Genomic DNA, 21510 nt, shown 5'->3' on the forward strand with positions numbered 1-21510 from the left:
GTCTAACACATACAGAAATGTGTTTACAATTACAAATATAATAAAATATTTCAGGTGCATTGTACGCTTGCCAGAGGTCGTATGCTTACTAAAATAAATGTTCTACTATATTTACCGTAAGACTCAAATAATATGAATTCCTGCAGTCACGAAAGCTTTAAGTTACGTTAGAAATGTTTCCTCTTGGCAAAAAAATAGCTGCAAGGCAATAATAGGCACACAATTAATGGCTGAATGTAACCATATTGCATGACTTACAAACTTCTCGCGGTGTCAATATTTGCATTTCATTGACTCCAGTGAACTGTGGTGGATACAGTACAACTTTCAAAGCAGAACATTAGGTGCATTTTCGTCACGATATTTATTTTAATTTCGGTATGGGGAACAAATTGCATAGTTTAACCCTGAAGCTTTAAATTAAATATCACTATATCAAACGAGCTAAATACCGTTCCATCTCACATGCAAACCTGTATTGTTCACACCAAGGGACAATTGTATGCCTCAATTAGCCTTCACAATTACCTTTAAATGAAAGCTAATGTGCACATTGACACAGCACACAACGGCTTACTCTGGGCAAATTATGCAATTATGTATTTTACTCTTCTATTAGTAATACTATTTCTCAGGCTGGGGCCAAATTTTATATATTCGCATTTATACCGTCTCTATTCAGATATATATTTTAAAAGGTTTTAATTTGGATTGTTCGTAAGCGAACAGCTCCAACACTCAGAATAAAACGTGTACGTATGTACATGTGCACAGGGGGCAGGCAGGGATGATGCAGCGGTTAGCGCGCGGTGCTACCAACCTTGCGTCCCGAGTTCGATTCCCGTTCACGATCAACACCAGGGACGATGATCAGAACCGGTTCTGGGCATCCTCTAAGTCGACCCCGGCTAAAATGAGTGTCTATTGCGCTGTGAAAACATCAAACATGAGGGAGACAAAGGCGACACTGCCTTCATAGGTCAAGGCCATCTTGTACACAACCCTTTGTCAGTCGATCCACTCTGGATTAGCGCCTTCACACGCCAGGATGATTACGTGACCATACATCACCATGGGTTTTGCTGCACTGACCACGTAGCCCCTCAACAGCTTGCCACAACCTCTTGTGTGCGTGGATGTTTTACCTCGCTCATGCTTACACGATTCAAGCTCCAATCCCGCAATGCTTCCGAGAATCCAATGAGATTAGGTGCAATTACGATTGATTTGGTCACAGGCTATATATATATTTCTTTCCCTTTAAGATGTAGACACTGCATATGTTTTTTTGTACCTTGCGGTTTGTGTTTTTGCATGAAACGTCATTTTAAAACAGGGTTTAAGAGCGGAAATTCATTTGTTGAATTCATACTTTGATCCTGAAGCCACCTATGATGTTACTATCTGCACAGTTCAGTTTTTGCATCACACAATGCACAGTGCAATTCCTGATTTTCCCAAGCTGCGTAATGGAATAATAGAAACATTATGCTTCCATGAAATTTACTCCAGGTCTGAAATAAATAAAGATGTGATTGCAGCTTGCAGGCAGTGGTAAAAGAACAGTGCAGCGCTTTAATTGCAACTACAGACATCTACTCTTCATATCTTTGTGGAACATCTAAAATGTCCTAAGGCTGTGTTGTATAATATAACATTTCAAGGACCATTATGCTTCAAATTATTATATGGCCAGGGCTCACAAATTTGGGTTGATTAAATCTGAAGAAAAAAACAAGATTGTAGTTTGAATGCTTTTGAAAAAATAATATTTGGAAACGTAACTTGTTAGATGGTGATCCTGCCACGGTGAAATGGCAAGCAGCATGTACTTGCAATCCCGAGGGGGGCAATTCAATCCAATCTTCCAGCACATAAGGTGCAACAGTGGCTGAGCTCCTTAATTGCCCACCCGCCTTTGTCCCCCCAGCAGTTTAAAATTGGTTCAACACAGTCGTTTGGCAGGTTCGCATTTGGGGGGTAAAATGTAGGTGACTCCCAATTCTCCCAAGATGTCTAAGCCAGTGTGAATAGCAGGCCAATGACACCTTCTAGAGCAGCGGTCCCCAACCTTTTTGGCACCAGGGACCGGTTTCGTGGAAGACAATTTTTTCACGGACCGGGGGGGGGGGGGTTCATCATTGGGTCTTTCCCACCTTTTCAAAGAAGCTCTCCAGCGACGTTTGTTTTTTACTCATTTTGGCTACTAGGGGTTAGAGCTTGTGGGCTTACCAACCCGGTTCCTAACAGGCCACGGACCGGTATCGGTTCGCGGCCCGGGGGTTGGGGACCCCTGCTCTAGAGCAGCGGTTCTCAAAGTGTGGTTTCCTGGACCACCAGTGAGTGGTCCGGGACGGTCCTCCAGGTGGTCTGTGGGGCTGTGATGCAAATGCGGGTTGATCCGGACAATAATAACCTTTTGTTAATTCATATTTTTACTTGTGATATTTTTTTAAAAGTTAAGTTAGGTAAACTACTCTCATTAAATCTATGGGACCTTTTTTTGCCAGTATCAAAAATAGCAATGGGTTTTGTCCTTTCTGGCAATACAACAGGTGTTAAAGATGTTCAAACGCTGAAGGAATTAAGTCTCATCAAAGAATGTTGTCTCTGGCGTAGGCCAATCAGTTACAAAGGCAATGCATATATTATCAGAGTATGTTTGTTGGCATGTTTTACCACAAGTGCAAGCGGCTTATGTAGACTTTATGCCTTGCAAATTGATAATCGATTTGGTGTTTGGACATCTTAACAACTGTTTTTATTGCCATAAAGGAAAACAACCTATTCTTACCCTGATTAAACTACACGAACCCCAATATCTAAACCCCCCCCCCTTAAAAAAAACATTATACCTGCGTAAAAAAAGTTTTTTTGAAAATGTTCCGGCAATATAATAATTTACATTTATTTGTAAGGCGTCTCCCAGCAATCTCTCAAGGCGCCTAGTATGAATAAATATGTATTAGTGGTGTTTAGTGGGAAGTTAATGAATTCCGTCACCAGGGATGCATCGGTTGAGCGGTCCGCGGGCCAAAGACGTTTGAGAAACACCGCACTCGAAGGACCAATCCAGAATTCACACGGACGTAAGACATTTCTGGAATGTACCTTTTATAACTAGCGAGATAGGCTAGTTAGGATACATGTAACACTAAAGAGATGTGTTGTGTGTATGCATGTTGAACTGCTTTCGGACCGTACGTAGCGACCATTCTGGCGAATTGCCCGAAGATGCTGGATGTAATTACCAGCGAAACGTCGTACTCAAAAATTGTAAATGTTGTGGATTCACTCTTCAACACACCGGTGGGCTAAAGTTGTGAACTATTTGTCTTTTGTCAACGTGACACTTTTTTACTGATTGGCCGTGTCGGGTGGTGGAGGGTTACGACACATTTATAAATAACGAGATCTAACCAAAAAACCTTTATTATGAATAATATTGGTCGCGAAAGCCTATGTGTTAAATGTACGTAGCGCACCGTGTTAATCGGAGGTGTGGTGTGTTTTAAACTGAGTATACAATACAATCTGGTATACACAATACAGATTCAGCCTTCAGGAATGACCATAAATCACACTGAATAAAACATGTGCACAGCAAGAACATTTGTGCACCAAAGTGTAGAAATGGGGCATTCTGTCCTGGTGTGTGTTTTAATATTATATTATGCACTGAACAATGTCAGGCGTAGACTTATCCTTGCCTGACAGATTATTTCCACCTGTTTCTCTCCTCTCCAAATCGACACCAGTAGGAGGTATACGGTGCTCACATAAAGCGAGAGTGTGACAAAGGAACGAATAGAAAATCATTAAGCTGTTCTCTTTGGGAGCAACATTCATGGCTTCGAACCACCAGGGGCAAGAATGGTCGGTAATGGCTGCCATCAATGTTACATCAATTCTACAACACAAGGCGAAAGAGTAATTTTAAAGGCTAACTGCCATCCATTACCGCATGCCATAATTTGTTCTCCCTACTGCGATGGTTAGGATGAGCATAAGAAGATCGGTATTAGTTGTGTTGCAAAATACAATTTTTTTTACTTGTAATTTATACTCCCGTAAATGTGTGTCACCCGTTATAAGCAACTGCCTGTAATATTGTAACTCACTACGTCAAATGTGTATCCAGAGTATAAAGTACAACTAGATTTTAAAGGAAAAATACATCACTTTAGAACTGTAGGAATTACAACCCAGTACAGTATATAGGTGTATTATTCACGTGAAATGGCACGTTTCATCATGAAAGGTTAATTGCAATCAGATGTTTTTTTCATATTGTATCTACATTTCCGTGCTGTTGTTTCGTTCATTGTTAAGCTTTCATTAGTTTACATTTACCATTAAACTTCTGGTGGTACTTGTGTGTTTAGCTTTTGTATCTTATTTTTATACTGTGTTTAACACTTTCTGCTCTACAAATATATAACAAAAAACTGCCATTGATCTTCTTGGTTCTTTTGGTAAAGTCACGTAGAAGGGAAATAATAAAATAATAAAAATAAAACATAATAAAATAATTCTCACGACGTTTCGGCCACAACGCAAGCAGCCATCCTCAGGTGAAGACCAGGTCTGTCGGGCAGACAGCGTCTGAATGAAACACCACCACAGCGTGGTGGTGTGACAGACCTGGTCTTCACCTGAGGACGGCTGCTTGCGTTGTGGCCGAAACGTCGTGAGAATTATTTTATTATGTTTTATTTTTATTATATTATTATTTCCCTTCTACGTGACTTTACCGAAAGAACCAAGAAGATGAATACCTGCAGTCACGAAAGCTTTAAATCGAAATTTTAACTGCCATTGAGTTTGTTTTAATGGTCAGGTGCGTTTTCTGGTATGCTTTGCACAATGAGAAGAATATGTGTATCAGCCAACTAGCTTTGACATTCAATTATTTGGTACAAAAGCACCAACAGCTACAAACTCATCATGCAATTAACGTCTTGACATTCCATTATATTCTTGCGCTGGTAATATGTCCAGGAGCTCAATGCCAGTGTCGAGGTCTGCTAGTCACGAGAGGGCTTTAGGAGAGAGAGAGTGCATGTAGTTTCCCACGTCATCCGTGAAGCAGCGCAAACTACAGTGGTTTACTCGCGTCCCATCGTTTGGGTTGCATGCCCACAGACAGACTTTGGCTTGTTCTTAATTTTTCATTTGCGAATGAGATGTGGGAAGTGGCCTTTTGATGTGGTTCGTGGTTACGCCGGTATCTTAGCGGAATGTCAGTCAGAAAATGCGATGGGTCTCATATGAGGTGTCTTGACATGAATCACATTAATTACATTCTGTATTCGAGTACAATATCGTACCTAGAGGCAAATGTTTCACGAACAAAATGTCATCACTGTGTATAGAATATATGTGATGTCGTACAGAATAAGTATTGTGCTAGCAGCATTAGTCCTGATGAGTCGAGAAAGTGTTGGCTTTCGAACAGCCATTAAATGATAAAAGCAAGTTCCACTTCAAAGCAATCATAAACAGATTACCATTTATCCACTTGATGCATCTGAAACTATTTTGTGTGGAGAGAACATAATTTTTCCCAATCAGTGTTATTATCATTCGTGCTCCTATTTCTTTCATTGTTTTTGTGTCGTGCCCTCTAATTTATACAAACATGAACAAAACAAGTTCACTATACCGATGATAGTCAATAAAGGCAGACCGGAATCATAATACGTGAAATAAAGAGGTGGATGAGAACGGAATGGAATATATTTTTTAAAATATTAATAATGGCCGACAACATACAGGGTGTATTATTAGCGATGGCGTGTGGATCCGAAACAGAGACATTGACAAATCAAGTTAAACATGAGCGAAGGGGTGTGCAAAAGAGCATGGAGAGGTGCATGCTTGGAATGACACCGAGAGACAGGAAGACGAACACATGGGGCTGTTGATAAAAGTCGTTGGGCTTGGGCAGGACGTGTCGCTACGAGAGACGATGGCCGTGGAGCAGCAGCCAACGGATGGATCAACGTCAAAGGATGTCTCCTGGGGAGATAGTGCAATGGAGTCAGCTTGTGTGCAGCAGCTAGGAGTGTGAGAGATGGAGACGGCGATGCCTTCATCCAGCATTGGATAGATTATGTCTGATTATGATAATGGCCTTTCATCACAACGACATCCGTGTTGTTTAGTGTGAACGATTTAATTGCAGTGAGTCACGCAGTGCTGTCCACTCTGTTACATTTTGACCAATTTGGAATGTCGAGTATGGGTAACCTATTGTAAATGTGGTTCAATGACCCATATTGAGTGTGTTAAATCTTGCAAATTAGTTGTAAATCCATTAATACTCCTTTCAGTTGAGTCACGGTTTGTGTGCATGTGCATTTGTCTTTGTGTAAACATTTCATGAGACTGGCTGGTTTTCAATGAAACAGTGATACCAGGCATACAATGTGGTTCTGCGCCTAGGCTCGCTAAATGTCAGCTCTGAGAATTAAAATTATTGGTTTAACTTTCAGGTAATGAACATGACTCCTGGTGTCAGAGTAGGTGGAAAAGCACTGCCGTTTACTGCGGAGCTGATGCCACTTGATAGTATCTCAAAGGTGGTAGCCCTTTGATATTCGCTTCACAGGATGCTGAACTCACGAGGGATAATATGGGGGAATAGATCAAATTAAAGTTGTACTCCATTTCAGATTTGGCTGCAGCTGTCAGAAGCGCGTGGTGGTAACGACGTGATGGAGCGATAAGATAATTGTGTTTCACAGTATGCCCTGCAACCACAATCCTCCGCTTGCCTCTTGCTAATTTTCCAAGCTGTCTAAATACTTTCATTTGATCATAGCGTCCAAACACGTTCATGGTATATACACCCACATGTGTATTATCATATGTTCCATTGCATGAATGTTTTGAATATACTACATTGTACTGAATTTCGTGCAGTACTGCATTTTCACTTGCAATTTGTTCTCATTCAGAATTAATCTTGTTATTGTAATTTTTCCACGGCTCTGTTTGTCTGCTTGAGTTTCCTATCAAGGTTGAGTTACCTCTTGAAGCTGTATTAAACTAAATTGTATAGTCATGGTGGTTCATTGTGTTGCACAATTTCAAATGGCACACTGACAGTGGAAAGTGAGTGATTATGCATATAATGTTCTGTACTTCCATGCCAATGTGTGGAATTTTTGGGGGAACTGTTCTACTTTATGATGTATGATTGTATGTATTGAATACATTAAAATAATTAGGACCTACAACATATATTAGGGAATCATGGTTTTATTAAATTTGAATACAACATTGAAATGGTCCAAAACACATGTATTACAATGGGAATTGTTATGTTTTTATTCGGTGCTTTTGTATGTATTGACCTGATTAGGCTCGTGACATAAATCTGGCATTGCCACTAAGCTAATAAAAGACAAATCCAAGCTTCAAATCAAGATTAAATCCAATCTACATAGACAATTGTGACTGAGTGACTGATGTATACTTCTAGCAATGCTCCGGAAGGGCTAGAACATGGAAGTGTGACGCAAATATAGTGGAGTCTATGCTTATAACTTGAACAATCTGAATAATAAATGCTTATTGGGGCAGAGTCAGTCTAAACTTCCATGTGGTTGTAACACTCACACATGTACAATCCCCATGATCAGTAAACCGAGTAATGAGCTTCTTTGTGGCATGTCAACGCTACAGAGACCGCCAAACTCCTGCTAGCAATTTCTAGTAACAGATATGACATACATACCTTGCAAAGTATAATATTCTAAATATTACTGTCATTATTAAGTAACCTGATATATCAGCATGTGTCTGTTGCGGTTACGAAGATGTAAATACAAAGGTGATGCAAGTAGTTGAACGTGTGTTTAATCACTGACCCGTTCAAATATGTATACGACACGGCAGAGAGGGCTTTATTCCAAATAGAAAGGGTTGTGGTTGGAGGCTTTTGAATGTTCGATGCCAGATAATCCTCTGCATTGTATTTGCACGCACGTCCCGGGGACTTATAATTCTCGTAAATATAAATCCACAACAAGCCGCGTGCGTGCACCTTGGGTAATCCTTGAAGGGCATGCGATGCGTGTGATATGCTAGAGATCTAATCCATATTGGGTTTTTTCTTTTCAGTCAATGGACTGCACTTCCATTAAAAAAAAGAGCCAATACACATAAGATCGAGAAATTAATTCTAGATTTGAAGCTTTCGTGACTGCAATGATTCATATTCTTAGGTTCTTTTCGGTAAAGTCACGTAGGTAAAAACATTAAAAAGTAAAATAAAATAAAAAATAAAAATTACGACGTTTCGGAGGCAACACAAGCTTCCGTCTTCAGGTGGTACCGTCACAGCCACGACAGCTGTATCCTGCAATCTCTCATTTACTTGATACAGCTGTCGTGGCTGTGACGGTACCACCTGAAGACGGAAGCTTGTGTTGCCTCCGAAACGTCGTGATTTTTATTTTTTATTTTATTTTACTTTATAATGTTTTTACCTACATGGTGACTTTACCGAAAAAACCTAAGATCGAGAAATAACACGCAATTATATCCACGTCTGTAGCTCTCCAGAGCGCAGTGGTTATCGCTCGTAAAAAAATTGTAGAGGTACACATGATATTTGAGCAACATTCATTCGACTCTTTGCCAACAGATAGACCTTTGTTGGGCACAAATCCCAAGCTCATTCTCTTCCACACAGTCGTGATAACAGTGGGCTAAGTTGTACTTCATGTGAACCCCGACAATGTCAATTACGATTACCAGCTCAGAAACAGCAAATGAGAAGTGCTTGGGCCACAAGTGTGACCTGACTAATGCTCGACATGGGGACGAACTTGCCACGGGGCGCGTGTGCCTCCCTCTCGGGCTCGCGAGGATTGCGGCGTGCCCGCTCACTCACTTGCTCGCGTGGCAATGTGGCGAATGAAGAAGAGGCCATTTGCAAGCGATCGAAATGTCACCCTTCTCTCTCAGTCCACAGGGGTTGCCAGTCGCTCGTCAATCCATTTAGCAAGGAGGTGGAATTGTACTCGGACTTCCAGCGGCAGATCCCAGGTACAGTTCTGTGTGTGTATTCATGTTGTCAATATTAATGCTTAAGGCACTCTGTTTGCGTATTGGCCCCAATACAGCAATCTAAGACACAGTAATACCAATTGAGATTGAAGATAATTCACTCACAATCTTCATGCATTGTAAAACAGTCGCTGTATTTCATGTACAGTGTATGTTTTTATTTGTAAAAAGCTCTTTTATGTCCTGGTCTTTCATTTATTTCCTCCGATCATCATACCCAACTCCAGGGTCGATAAAATATCGGACACCGTTATAGAGACGGAGACAGTGATTGTCCTCTATTCTCCACTCGTTTCTGCCAACGCGATGTGGAATTTCCAACACTGACTCATGGCAGTAAGCTGGGGATGAGTACCGCCTTGCTTCTCATTTGAGCAGGAAATCACTTTGACTTATTAAAACCTGTTTGTTGTACGTGCACATTAAATACCTGGCCCGTATACCTGAGTGAATAGAGGATGCTGCAGCTATGAGTCGCGGTGGCAAGATGTTATCTACCTAGCCTGGTATGCAAGAGGTCGTAGGTTCTATCCCGACGCTGATGATGCCTGTATATTTGAAGTATGCGTGTTCTCCCCAAGGTCGCGTGGATTTTTCTCCGGGTCCTCCGGGTTTCCCCCTCTACATTTAGAAAAATTCGTTTGTAGGTATGTGTGTAGAACTTCCTTCGCACCGTACGTAGCCAACCGTGGTACGGTGCGTGCGTGAGTGCACTGATACACGTGGCCACTCAGCTGAGAACGACAATTTCACCTGTCTAAGAAATAAAACCCCACGCCTAATTGAGCAGTCGGTGAAGCTCAAATTATTATTTACCCCTCGTATACGATGGTCACCAGAGGTAAAAGGTAAAGGTGCAGCCCTGCATTTGCTTGATCACGGCCCTGTTGGTGGAAGGGCCTCCACTTAAAAGTAGACATAGAGCCGCTCTAGAGGCTGTCGATGTTAATTCTGCCATGATGTTAAGACGTCTCGGTAAAGGTTTGAGTAACCAGATTTTACCCCACCGCGATCAACCCGCTAATCGGCTAACTGTGATGTATTCATTTGTCGCTCGCTGAACAGGTAGGGATTTAGGAAACCTACCCATTGCTTCAATTGCTGTCTCGGGAGTTCAAATCGAACCGGCGACCTCTGGATTAGTGTACAGCCATGATAGCACGAATGGTGCCAAAATAATCCACTCCAGCTTCGGGCCCACATGCTCCATCCGTACCCCATGCGTGGACTTGAATATCACTTTGGCATCTGTAGTGCATTAAACAGACATTTAACGCAACGTTGTAGTTGCGTTTTTCTTCAATTGTGACAGCGATTATCCGAAATAATACCCACAGGAACAACGCTGCAATTTCATTGGAAAGAAACTACGAGACATCGGATAGTGAGCCATAAGGGCAAAGGAATAGACTGTCCACATATTCAGAAGTGTTTGTAAAAATGTTTAACCTCAACAGCAAAAATACCCAGCAGTAGTAATAGTCTACAATTATGCTGGATGCAGTGCATGTGCTACGTAAGCGGTCTATAGATACATTAAGTTACAAGAAAATAAGGATTCCTCTTATCTGTGAGCGTATTATCCACGCCTCCTATTGTCGTATATATTTTTTTCTTGGATAAAGAGTTCATAAGCAAATTCCTTCTGTCATTTGTGATTTTCTATTATTATTTTTGTTATTATTATTATTATTTTCTTCTTCTTCTCAGGGATAGGTAGATTACATTCGTTGATAACATCGCGGGTGATAATAATAGGGTCCTCAGTGTTCATCACTCACATCCCCCACGGGCAGTAGAGACCTGCTCTCGAAATACAATGAATTGTCACGATTCAGCACCACGTATTTTTTTGTCAACAATTCACTCTTTGTGTGTCATTTGTATAATCATATTTATGCATTGTATTTTCCGTCTCGTTTCTACAAATAGTTTTTCTTGTCACGTGAGCCTAAATGTCACGGTAGCATTTGTTTGCATTCATTGAATAATTTATATTCTTGTACTCCAATGATGATTATCACGTGTGGAGGAATATCAACATTTTGCAGTATGATGTTAAGCATTATCACGTAGTAGAATTTCAGGGATTAAAAAATTAATACCGCAATTCCATAGATTATGAAAAAAATATCAATAATGAATAGTCTGTGAATTGATGCATTGTAGCATCCATTTGAGTAACTAACCCAACAATTGGTGATCCGTGCCACTATTGGTGGAAGGGTCCATAAGAGGGAGCTCTAAAGAGCCACTCAATAGGGTAACAGTATTCTGGAATAACTAAGAACAGGATTGACCTTTGCTGGCAATAAGACAGGTCTTAAGATGTTCATCATTTTGATACTGGCAAAAAAGGTCCCATAGATATAACTGCTCAGTATTTTGGAATACGCTTCCATGCTGGCTAGATGGCTTGTACAAAAAGTGTACATATTGTACAAAAAGATGATACATTTTGCATCTATGAATTACATTTAAAACCCTTCTCCGAATCAAACTACGACAGGATGTTTCTAATTGATCTTTAAATGAGGCCTCATCTGGCACGTATTGTGCACAGAGAGTGGATTGGCGTTATTTCACCCCACAGCTGTCAGATTATTCATGAGGTACATGTAGTCTCAGTCTAAATAGAAATCCTAGTAAAAAAGTCAATGGTCATCGCTACTTTTAGGATTGAATTCATGGCGCATTGGCCCTTCCTAGAATGAAGGGAAGTCTTAAATTATACGGTCATTATGCAGTCATTATGACCGTGCTGGGATTTCCAATTGATTGTGCAGAAGCGCTGTTCCATACAAAAGGAAGTAGCATGCCTTGTGACTTAAGCGAATCATTATAGCGTGATGGTCTCTATGTCAAGGAGCACCCACCATGCACTTTGTTATTTGTATATTATAATGGTCACATCTATAAATATGATGTAAAAGAGTCATCTGTAAATTGATATATTAATGGTATCAGTCATGTTGAGTTAAATAAGTAACTACAGTTATGATGGAGCTAATTACAGCTAATCAAATGAATACGTTGTATAATAATAATAATATGAAAACAATTTCTCAAACAAAAAAGAGAAAACTAACACAGACAATGCAAAGTGCATTTACAATGCTGAGCGAACATTGGCCATGTTCTTGTCTACAGAGCGACTGTGTGTGAAATTATTTTTCTTGTTATTTTTAATATGTCCTGCCATTTAACAATTACATAGTGGTGTCGCTTTATCACAAATGTAATGCAGCACGGAATTAATGACAAAATGTTGCACAAAAATATTATTATTCTGTCCAAACAAATTCAAGACCCAAAGTTCAGTTCATGTATTATTTCACTAAAGGACATTTTTCGTCATTGTATTTTGCTGTAATTAGCTTCTATTAAGTGCTCATTATATTATTGTTACCCTTTAGTTACACTGAAACACGGTGCACGATGAGGACACAAAATATCACATTTTCACAATTTGCTGAGAAATGTTCGAACGTGTATAAAAGGTGCAGTCCTTCCATTCATTTATTGCCCTTGAGAAACACCTATGGAATTTTTTTTTATTGAGTATATTATTTCTTTTGCGACTTCAATCCACTTACAAATATGGCCATGACACTGTTTTCAGCAGAAAAATAAAGGTGCTGTTCAGGTTTCCCAGAGGCCAGAGGTCATGTGTCACGAGCTTAGTCTCAGCCTGGTTCCCGATGACTGCACAAAAACACCTTCAAATCAAACTTGGTTTTGCATTTTCTTAGATAGAATTCCAGCTTTATGAATTTGTTTGAAGAACACACATGGGAAAGCTCCCTCTTATGGAAATGATAAATATATAGTACCACTTAAACAAATACATGTTTTTGTATGGGTAGCCAATGGCATTTACGATCTCAAAAGGTTTCCATTTAGAAAAAGCATTTGTGACTCATAGGCGATGATGGTCGCTTTGGGTTGCATTCCAAATGTCTTGTCAACAATCACTGTAAATGTCGCAATTTCACTTGCTTTGTTGGGTGTGCGCATACGTTGTGCTCAAGCCCTGTCATTCTTCTCAGACCAATACTATTTACATTCGCCTTCGCCTCAGCCCATTCACATCACTTGCTGCACGTCTATACATCATACAAACTATGTATGTGACACGTAACATGAACAACATTATCAGCCGACATTTATACATTTATTTATGTTTATTTTGTGTATTTGCATATTTCTTTTGCAGATGAACGTCAGAATGTTTTCGAACTGAATCCTACACAGGAAGTGTGTCTGTTTTAAGTGTATGCTGCTGTGGAACTTTCATAAAAATGTGAAATTGCATTGATCTCATTTGTTGAGATATATGCTCTCATACACTCGAGCACCCACAATTATCTGAGCTGAATAACAATGAAAGTGCCCGTGAGACCAAAGTACGTGACTGTCCAATAGTCTTTGCAAAATAAAAAATGCAAGACATCGTTGCATGATGCAAGATAATCCTTCTAATTGAGTTGCAGTCATATCTTGATGATTTTCTGTTTACAGCGGATTGAGCCAATATTCTATTACTAATGCTTATTGCTTTTCTTGAAAATAATCTCAATTGCAGGCAAGGTTATTTTATGTATTTCAAATATTTCATTTATTTTGCAATCGCTAGGACAAGATAAATACACATTTTGCAATGAAGAGCTGGGATACAAATAGATTCATGTAAATGTAGCGTACACAACAAAATTCATAACTAAAAATAAAAGTGATTCACTTCTTAAAACAAGCACATATATTAATTTAAGACCTACAAGTATTCGTTTTGATAAGGTTAGAAAGTGACTAATTTACCAAATTCTCGATCTGTGTTTTTGCGTGTGTAGAAAACTTTTTAAGTCTTATTCAGTTACAGCCCTAATGCCTCATGGAATAAGGGTTATCGTGACCTGATTCAAAAGATGGCATCTCTTATTTGATTTTTATAAAACAATAAGACATAGAGACAAAAACACGGTGAAGGCTTGCTGACATGACATGCTCTATTTTTTTACGTGTATATATTATTTTCCGCCAATTCTATCCCAATTATGTGACTGGCATCATGTAATGAGACGAAGTACCCATTGACATTACTCGTAGAGCAGCACAACCCTTTGTAATGCGGAATGGCCCACCTCCAGTTACTCTTCAAATGACTTCTGGTCCACACAGAGTACAAGGCAGCACTTCTGACTCCCTCTCGGAGCTGTAATTTAGGAAAATTATTTTGTGCGCTGAACCAAATTTGTGTGTGTTTTTTTTTTGCAAAGCCCTCATTGACCAGGCAGAGGCCATACACTCACGGGGGAGGCTTAGGCAGAAACATACAAGTGAAGCACAAGGTGCATGTGTGCGATAGTGACACAAATGACAGATGTTCAATGATGAGTGTTACAGTTTATCTGCATTTTCACATCCAGAAGTATTGGGTCATATGTTGCATGTTTTTTTTTAATTCATGCTGTGGAGTAAGGCCCTAATATCCCAGCAGGGGCTACCATGATGTATAAGGCGGACAATTATGACAGCTTCCCTCAAGCTTGGCAGTATTTAAGAACACGAAAGGTAGGTTTAGGAGTCCAACAGCCTAACGTATGATCCAGCAATCACTGATTCACTGCAGTCACTCACCGGCGGTCAGTCGCCTCTTCCAGAGCTTCCACCGTGGATTATCTTCCCAAGAACTTCACTCCTTATTTCCTCCACCCAGAATCGCTATCAGAATTTGTATTTATACTGGAGGAATCCGATGAGCTATATAGCTTTTTTTCACAGATGTTCAGTAGGGGCAGGTCAAATTGAGGACGAATGTGTTATACTTTAATGTCGTCTGTTTGTTGGCCACTTGTCGCTATGGACTTTTGGGCCTGTGCTCGGCAACCGTGATTTTAAGAAGTAGTAGCCGCATTTCCTTGGTGGAGGAAACTTTCTACAACTATTTTGAGCAATATCACTCGTACGTAATGAATAGATAAGACTATAAAACGAATATATATAACCCCAAGACAGGATCCTAATGGAGTCTAGAATGGCCATGCATGATGTGCATTGACGCTGAAGTGCAGTATTGCCCTTCATCACCATTATAATTGTTGTCATCATCATGCATCTTTATTTACTAGTCCTACATGCCGCTACTAGCCAATGTTATCCATCTGACAGGCAGCGATGATGAAATCCATTGATCTACAATGCAATTAACATAATGTGTGCTCGTTGCCGATAATAATGGCAGTACATCATTATCACCCCCATGGATACATCATTATCACCCCATACCACATGAAAAATAATTGTTCGTAAAAAAATGTTCAGGTTAGTGTCAGAAGGATTCAGATGTACAGTTGTGTGTGTAATCATGTATATACTTTCTTATGGCTTGTTCCTTATCAAAATATGTCTGTTGGCTCAAGAGAACATTATTTGCTCATGCCACTGCTGGCAGAAGTGCCTTCGCTCGAGGGAGCTCGAGAATATATTTTGTCCTATTCTTCTATGCTGATCAGACGTTTTGGAAGAGGTGGGAATATACATTAATACTGCTGGGTGGATAGAGGCACGTGGGACACTGATCGTAGCCTGCACACATAATAAATAGTTAACCTCCTATAACACAATGTTCTGAATGCTCCTCTGAAGCCATATTTCTCTTGAGGTTTATTAGTTGTAGAATTTATATATTTTTTGTCAGATAGGGCGGAAGTAGAGTGGTCAACGTGCTGCGCTATGAATCAGGTGACCCGAGTTTGATTCCTGGCTATGGCTAAAATCAGTGGCAAGTGATATGGGAACCAGTCCTGCTCTGCGCTATGAATCAGGTGACCCGAGTTTGATTCCTGGCTATGGCTAAAATCAGTGGCAAGTGATATGGGAGTCAGTCCTGCTCTCTCCCCTCCCCGGCCCCTTCACCAACTGGCACTGACCTGCAAAGTGAAGTATGGTAAAAAAAACATAACCGATATGGCATGGGGAGGCATTTGTCCATTGATGAATTGAGAATTGCTAGAATGTATTTCTATTGTTTAATATTTTTTGTCAAATCATGTGAAATATATTGGTCAAGTTTAGGTTGAAGAATGCTGATATGCTTTCAATTTGTGACACAATATGACAGGAATCGCCTTTAAAATTACACATAACATAGGTTACAAACCCTATTTGAGAATGATCTACGTAAGTAATTTTCATTTTTAATATTGATAATCGAATCATCTATATAGCTGATTAAAAATTCCATTTAGTATATCCACATAAAAATAATTACATAGTTTTGCCTGAAATGTTATTCAAATTCATTAACTCAAACATAATTATCCATTGATATTAGCAATCTGTTGTGAGCATGGTTTTAAAATATAATTTGATTATAACAATGAATACATTTTCAACAATATTAAACATTAAAACAGCACGCTCCTATGCATAGGTATTCAAGACGCATGAGTGAATTAGATTAGTAAACTCACGAGAGTGAAGAGGGCTTTATCTTTCGATTTAAAGCTTTCGTGATTGCAGGGATTAATCTTCTTGGTTCTTTCGGTAAAGTCACGTAGAAGGGAAGTAATAAAATAATAAAAAGAAAACATAATAAAATAAAATAATATATTATTTATATAATACTTTACCGAAAGAACCAAGAAGAAGGGCTTTATCTGTTTTAAAAGGACGCTATTTCTTTAACCATATAATCATCATCATCATCATCCTTGCGGGTTCACTGAATTTAGAATTATGTCCGAGATTTAACACACTTTGTGTTGTTGCAACTAATCTATAATAGCATCTGAGACGCCAACATGCATTCCCCCTTGTGAACAACAGTTTTACGAAATTAATCGTGTTCATGAAAAGATACTCATTAACACGAAAAAAATTTTGCTGAAATGTACAAGAATGAACTTAATTGATCGAATTAATACACGGTTGTAATGGTATAATTAGATGGTTTACAGCCAATCGCGGTTGTTGTTCATTGCTGTGGCCATGTTTGAACTGCGCAGTGCTGGAGAAGGTGGTGGTGATTGTGCTGCCAGTCAGCCTGGTCCTCATGGTGTTTGGAGGGATTTTCGTTCTCATCAGCGCCCTCCTCAATCACTACTACATGATCTGCTTTGCTGGGATTTACTTTATCTTCGGAGGTAAACGCCATGACGGAACACACCTTCGGGAGTTCATTCCGTCCACCGCATTGTGCCACCCACACATTGAACAAACACTATAGTACAGTTCCTTCTGCCAGATATCTCAGAAGCCCTGCAGCAGGATGGGTCCATCACCTTGCACACACAGGTTGTAGTCGTCACGAGGCCCGTGGAACCACGTGAAGGCTGGCAGAGCGTCATGCAGCAAAATACATCTATGCTCCCCTGTATGTGTTCCACGCCAGGGCTGGATTAAGTTTATTGTGAGCCTGGTGCCGTCATAGCTTTGGGGCACCTCGTTGTATATGTGTAGTGAGTTCAACTGAGTCGCAGACGTATACTTGGAGGCAACACATTTATTTAGCTCCAACACACGAGGTAACTCCCCTTAACAGAATAACAACCTATGGTGGTGACCACCAGGCTAGCTACACTAGTTACCACGTGACTGGTGTAGTTAACCAGGTGGTGACCACCAGGCTAGCTACACTAGTTACCACGTGACTAGTGTAGTTAGCCAGGTGGTGACCACCAGGCTAGCTACACTAGATACCACGTGACTGGTGTAGTTAGCCAGGTGGTGACCACCAGGCTAGCTACACTAGTTACCACGTGACTGGTGTAGTTAGCCAGGTGGTGACCACCAGGCTAGCTACACTAGATACCACGTGACTAGTGTAGTAAGCCTGGTGGTGGACCACCAGGCTTACTACACTAATTACAACGTAACGAGCTATGACGGACAGGGACCACAGCTCGGGTCCAGGTCCACGTGTTGGAGACTCGGAGAACGTAGAACGTAGACGAAGGTTTCTTCAGATTTAACAACAACGCCGGTCCCTCTCGGGACCCGGCTTATATCCTCTGCGGTGTGTCTGGCTCCGCCCTTGGCCACGACCACCTTCCAGAATCCTCGAGCAGGATCTCGACCCCGACACGTGACCACCCCTAGCCCCCACTTGGGGCCCCTTTGTAGACTTAACTGGTCACGTGTCCTCTCGGGTCAACCAGAGTGCCATGGCCTCTAGTAACCTCATTCCTACGGCCGGCACTCCCACACCCTGTTCTGTAGGGTTGGTACTGCACCCCAAGCGTGGTGCCATCTCGCGCTATCCATCAGTGCTCACCAGGCCCCTCTAGGGCCGGCACTACACAGTGACATCGCACGATGTCACTACATATGGATTTAATTCCTTCCTCTACCGTATTACATCCACCCATGTGTTCCAAGACAAGCACTCCATTGTTATTCACCACGGTCATTTCAAGTTTGGTGTTCAAATTGTGATATATACACATTTTACATCTGCAGAACAGTGTCAACACACTTTTAACATTTTCAGCACGCAATTGATAATAACGCACAGAGTTGATGCTATGGCTTTAATCAAGCGCTACAGTATTGTGTTGTATAAGGTACAATGTATAGGTGTGTGTGTGTATTTGGGGGGGGGGGGGGGGCTCACAATCAGAGCCCCTGGGCTACAGCATTAATCCCAACGAATGTCAATGCAATTTGTATTGCATATAAAAGCAACCACGTGTCAAGTTGCACGTTTCCTAAGACACGATGAATGTCATTCTATATTCTACTAAAGCCAGAGCTTGTATGCAGAAGATGATTGTTAATGAGCCCCCCCCTCCCTAATCCTATCACATTCAACGTAATTATTTCAACCGCGTCTTTACATTACAAAGGCAGACGACAGCGAGCTCCACAAGATCACCCCCGTTTAATGTTGCACTTTCTAAGCTCGTCTCGAACCAAACTGCTAAACACACCATTAACCCTTTCATGGAATAACGGCACATTGTACGGATGCTGCACTCAGATGTGCGCGCGGGCGGTTAATCGATCACGGTGGACATTTGATGGTTGGATAGATTGTTGCGACCAGTGCCGATTATCCTAGTAGAAAAAGTAGCTACATATGCTACGGACCCCGCACGTACAAGGGCCCCGTGATAAACGCGTTCAAGCTATCAATTCCGGTTCAGTGATTCTGCACTTGCTCTATTACTATAGTACTATACCGCCTTCAACTTTTATGAACGACTGGGTGTTTAATGTTATCGATTTGCCGTGTTATCTGGCCGTACAGCAATAAGAAAAAAATTACAATTACTTCACTATGCAAGTTAAAAATGTGTTTTAATATTTACATGATTTTTTTGGGTGTTTAATTTAGGGCCCCTTTATAACGTACGCTACGGGCCCCCCGCACAAGCTTCGTCCGGCACTAGTCGCCACGCTGTGTGTCACCCGCAGCCTCCGTCACGCTGGTGGGAGTGAGCGTTTACTGCGCATACTCGCAGCTCGTCGCTCACACAGCGCAGCTCATCAGCCCCGAGGTGCTGCACGGCATCACCATCGCATTCGGCTGGTCCTTCCACCTGGCGTGGCTCTCTTGTGCCCTCGAGGCCCTCGCTGGGAGCCTCTTCCTGCTCTCCACCTGTGCCACGGCCGGAGGCCAAGACGCGCCTCGCCGTCCGGTGATCTTCTTTCACAAATAACACAAAGAAATACTAAGACAAAGACCACCCCCCCCCCCCCGTGTAGGCTTAACAAGATTGTTGGGGCAAGTGCCGTTAGCGAGTATCTATGAAGGTTGGTACGGTACACGCCCGACCGCCTTTGTCTCCTCCCAGGGGCGATGTTTACACACCACCGCACCAGATACTTTAATTGAGGCTGAGTCGACCTAGGGGAGGCCCAGGATCGGTTCAGATAATCGTCACTAGTGTTGGCCGTGAGCGGGAATCGAACTCGGGTCGCAGCATGTTTACTTCTCCCCACTAATACATATAACTCGCAACACAAACAAGCGTTCGTTGATTAATTGTTTTGGTGCCACCTTTCAGTGGTACTTCTATACATTTTCTATTATATATATTTTTGCCCTTTTCTGGTAGTGCTATATATTTTTTTTTCCTTTGTAAGGTAGGGTTGTTGATAAATGTGTGGAGATGACCAGATAAATGTGTGGAGATGACCTCATTTACTTGATACAGCAAGCGTGCTGTGACGGTTCCACCTGAATACGGAAGCTTGTGTTGCCTCCGAAACGTCGTGATTTTTATTTTATTTTTATTTTACTTTTATTAATTTTAATTTTTTACCTACGTGACTTTACCGAAAAAACCCAAGAATATGATCAGGTAGTTGACTATGTGCTTCAGTGTTTTACACATTCTCACATTGTTCATAGGATTTCCACCTCCGAGGAACAAACAACTGGCGATATGATGGGAAGAACATCTCACAATACCGACAGAAGGGAGAACGTGTTAAGACTGCATGTCTTGAGCGGTGTATTATTATTATGATGCAAATGAAAGACTGGGGCCTCTTTAATGTTCTGAGAAGACAAATCAATAAAAAGCTTTATTTTACCAGCCAAACTTACTATATGCCACAACACAAAGATAACGTTTTAAAGCAGCGGTAAAATATATGTTGTTTTTATTCAGCGGAGACGCATGAAACTGAACACGTGGCGCGCTCGGCTGTTCATTGCACCGCTCCGAACCGGCTTGAATTTGCGTTCCGAGGCAAAGCTGTGCAACAACGCGATCACTGTGGCCCGAGCGAGACATAGGTGGACGTGAGCCACGCGTAATAGCTTGCCGTAGTCGTAGAAGTGTACGCGCTCCTCTTTGTAGTGACCTCGAAGCGAACACGAGCAGAGCGACGTCTGCCTTGAACTCCGATCTATCCGCATCCTGTGTCCATACAAAGCAGTGAATCGAAAACATTCCTCCATGCACGACTACCCGCTATTTTGTCGGCATGCGTCACGCATTCCGTGTGACACACGCGTGCATGTTTTCTCACGTTTGTTTAATCTAATGACCCGTTTTCCCCCCCTTCACTAATGGGTGCTGTTTGAATGCCACGGCTAATTTATGTAGCACACATGACCTTTTTGGCAAAATGCTTGCTTAAATTGCAATTGTGTGTGGGGGGATCGGCCAGTTGCTTTCGTAATTAGCGACGAGGTGCCTAGTGTTAGCCGAGGGCATGCTTTAATAGCCTGCCGATCTTACGTGCGCATACAGAGGGGATCTGTGCTTTTACAGGTCCACAGAGCTTAAATGTGATTTACTACCATCACCATAATAGAAACGATAACGTGTGGAACTGTATTTGCATAAACATGCATATCCACTTGTATATGCACCAGGGTTAATGCACGTGCACAGTGAATGAACATGTGCTCATTTGGGTTGGGTGGTGCAGTGGTTTTCGTGCTGCACTTTTAACCTGGTGGCCCGAGTTCGA

General features: G+C 41.3%; 1 protein-coding gene across 1 annotated transcript in view; it reads left to right on the top strand.

The window, feature by feature from the left end:
• LOC144932229 (transmembrane protein 235-like) overlaps positions 1 to 21510 on the top strand; it is a 42850-nt gene that overhangs the window by 15502 nt on the left and 5838 nt on the right. The window contains exons 2-4 of the mRNA XM_078856179.1: positions 8980 to 9060; positions 17088 to 17225; positions 19498 to 19721. Of these exons, the coding sequence (XP_078712305.1) occupies positions 8980 to 9060; positions 17088 to 17225; positions 19498 to 19721 (443 nt within the window). The remainder of the gene's footprint in view (positions 1 to 8979; positions 9061 to 17087; positions 17226 to 19497; positions 19722 to 21510) is intronic.

The sequence above is a fragment of the Lampetra fluviatilis genome, chromosome 5, assembly GCF_964198595.1.
Source record: "Lampetra fluviatilis chromosome 5, kcLamFluv1.1, whole genome shotgun sequence".
NCBI classification, from domain to species: domain Eukaryota; kingdom Metazoa; phylum Chordata; class Hyperoartia; order Petromyzontiformes; family Petromyzontidae; genus Lampetra; species Lampetra fluviatilis.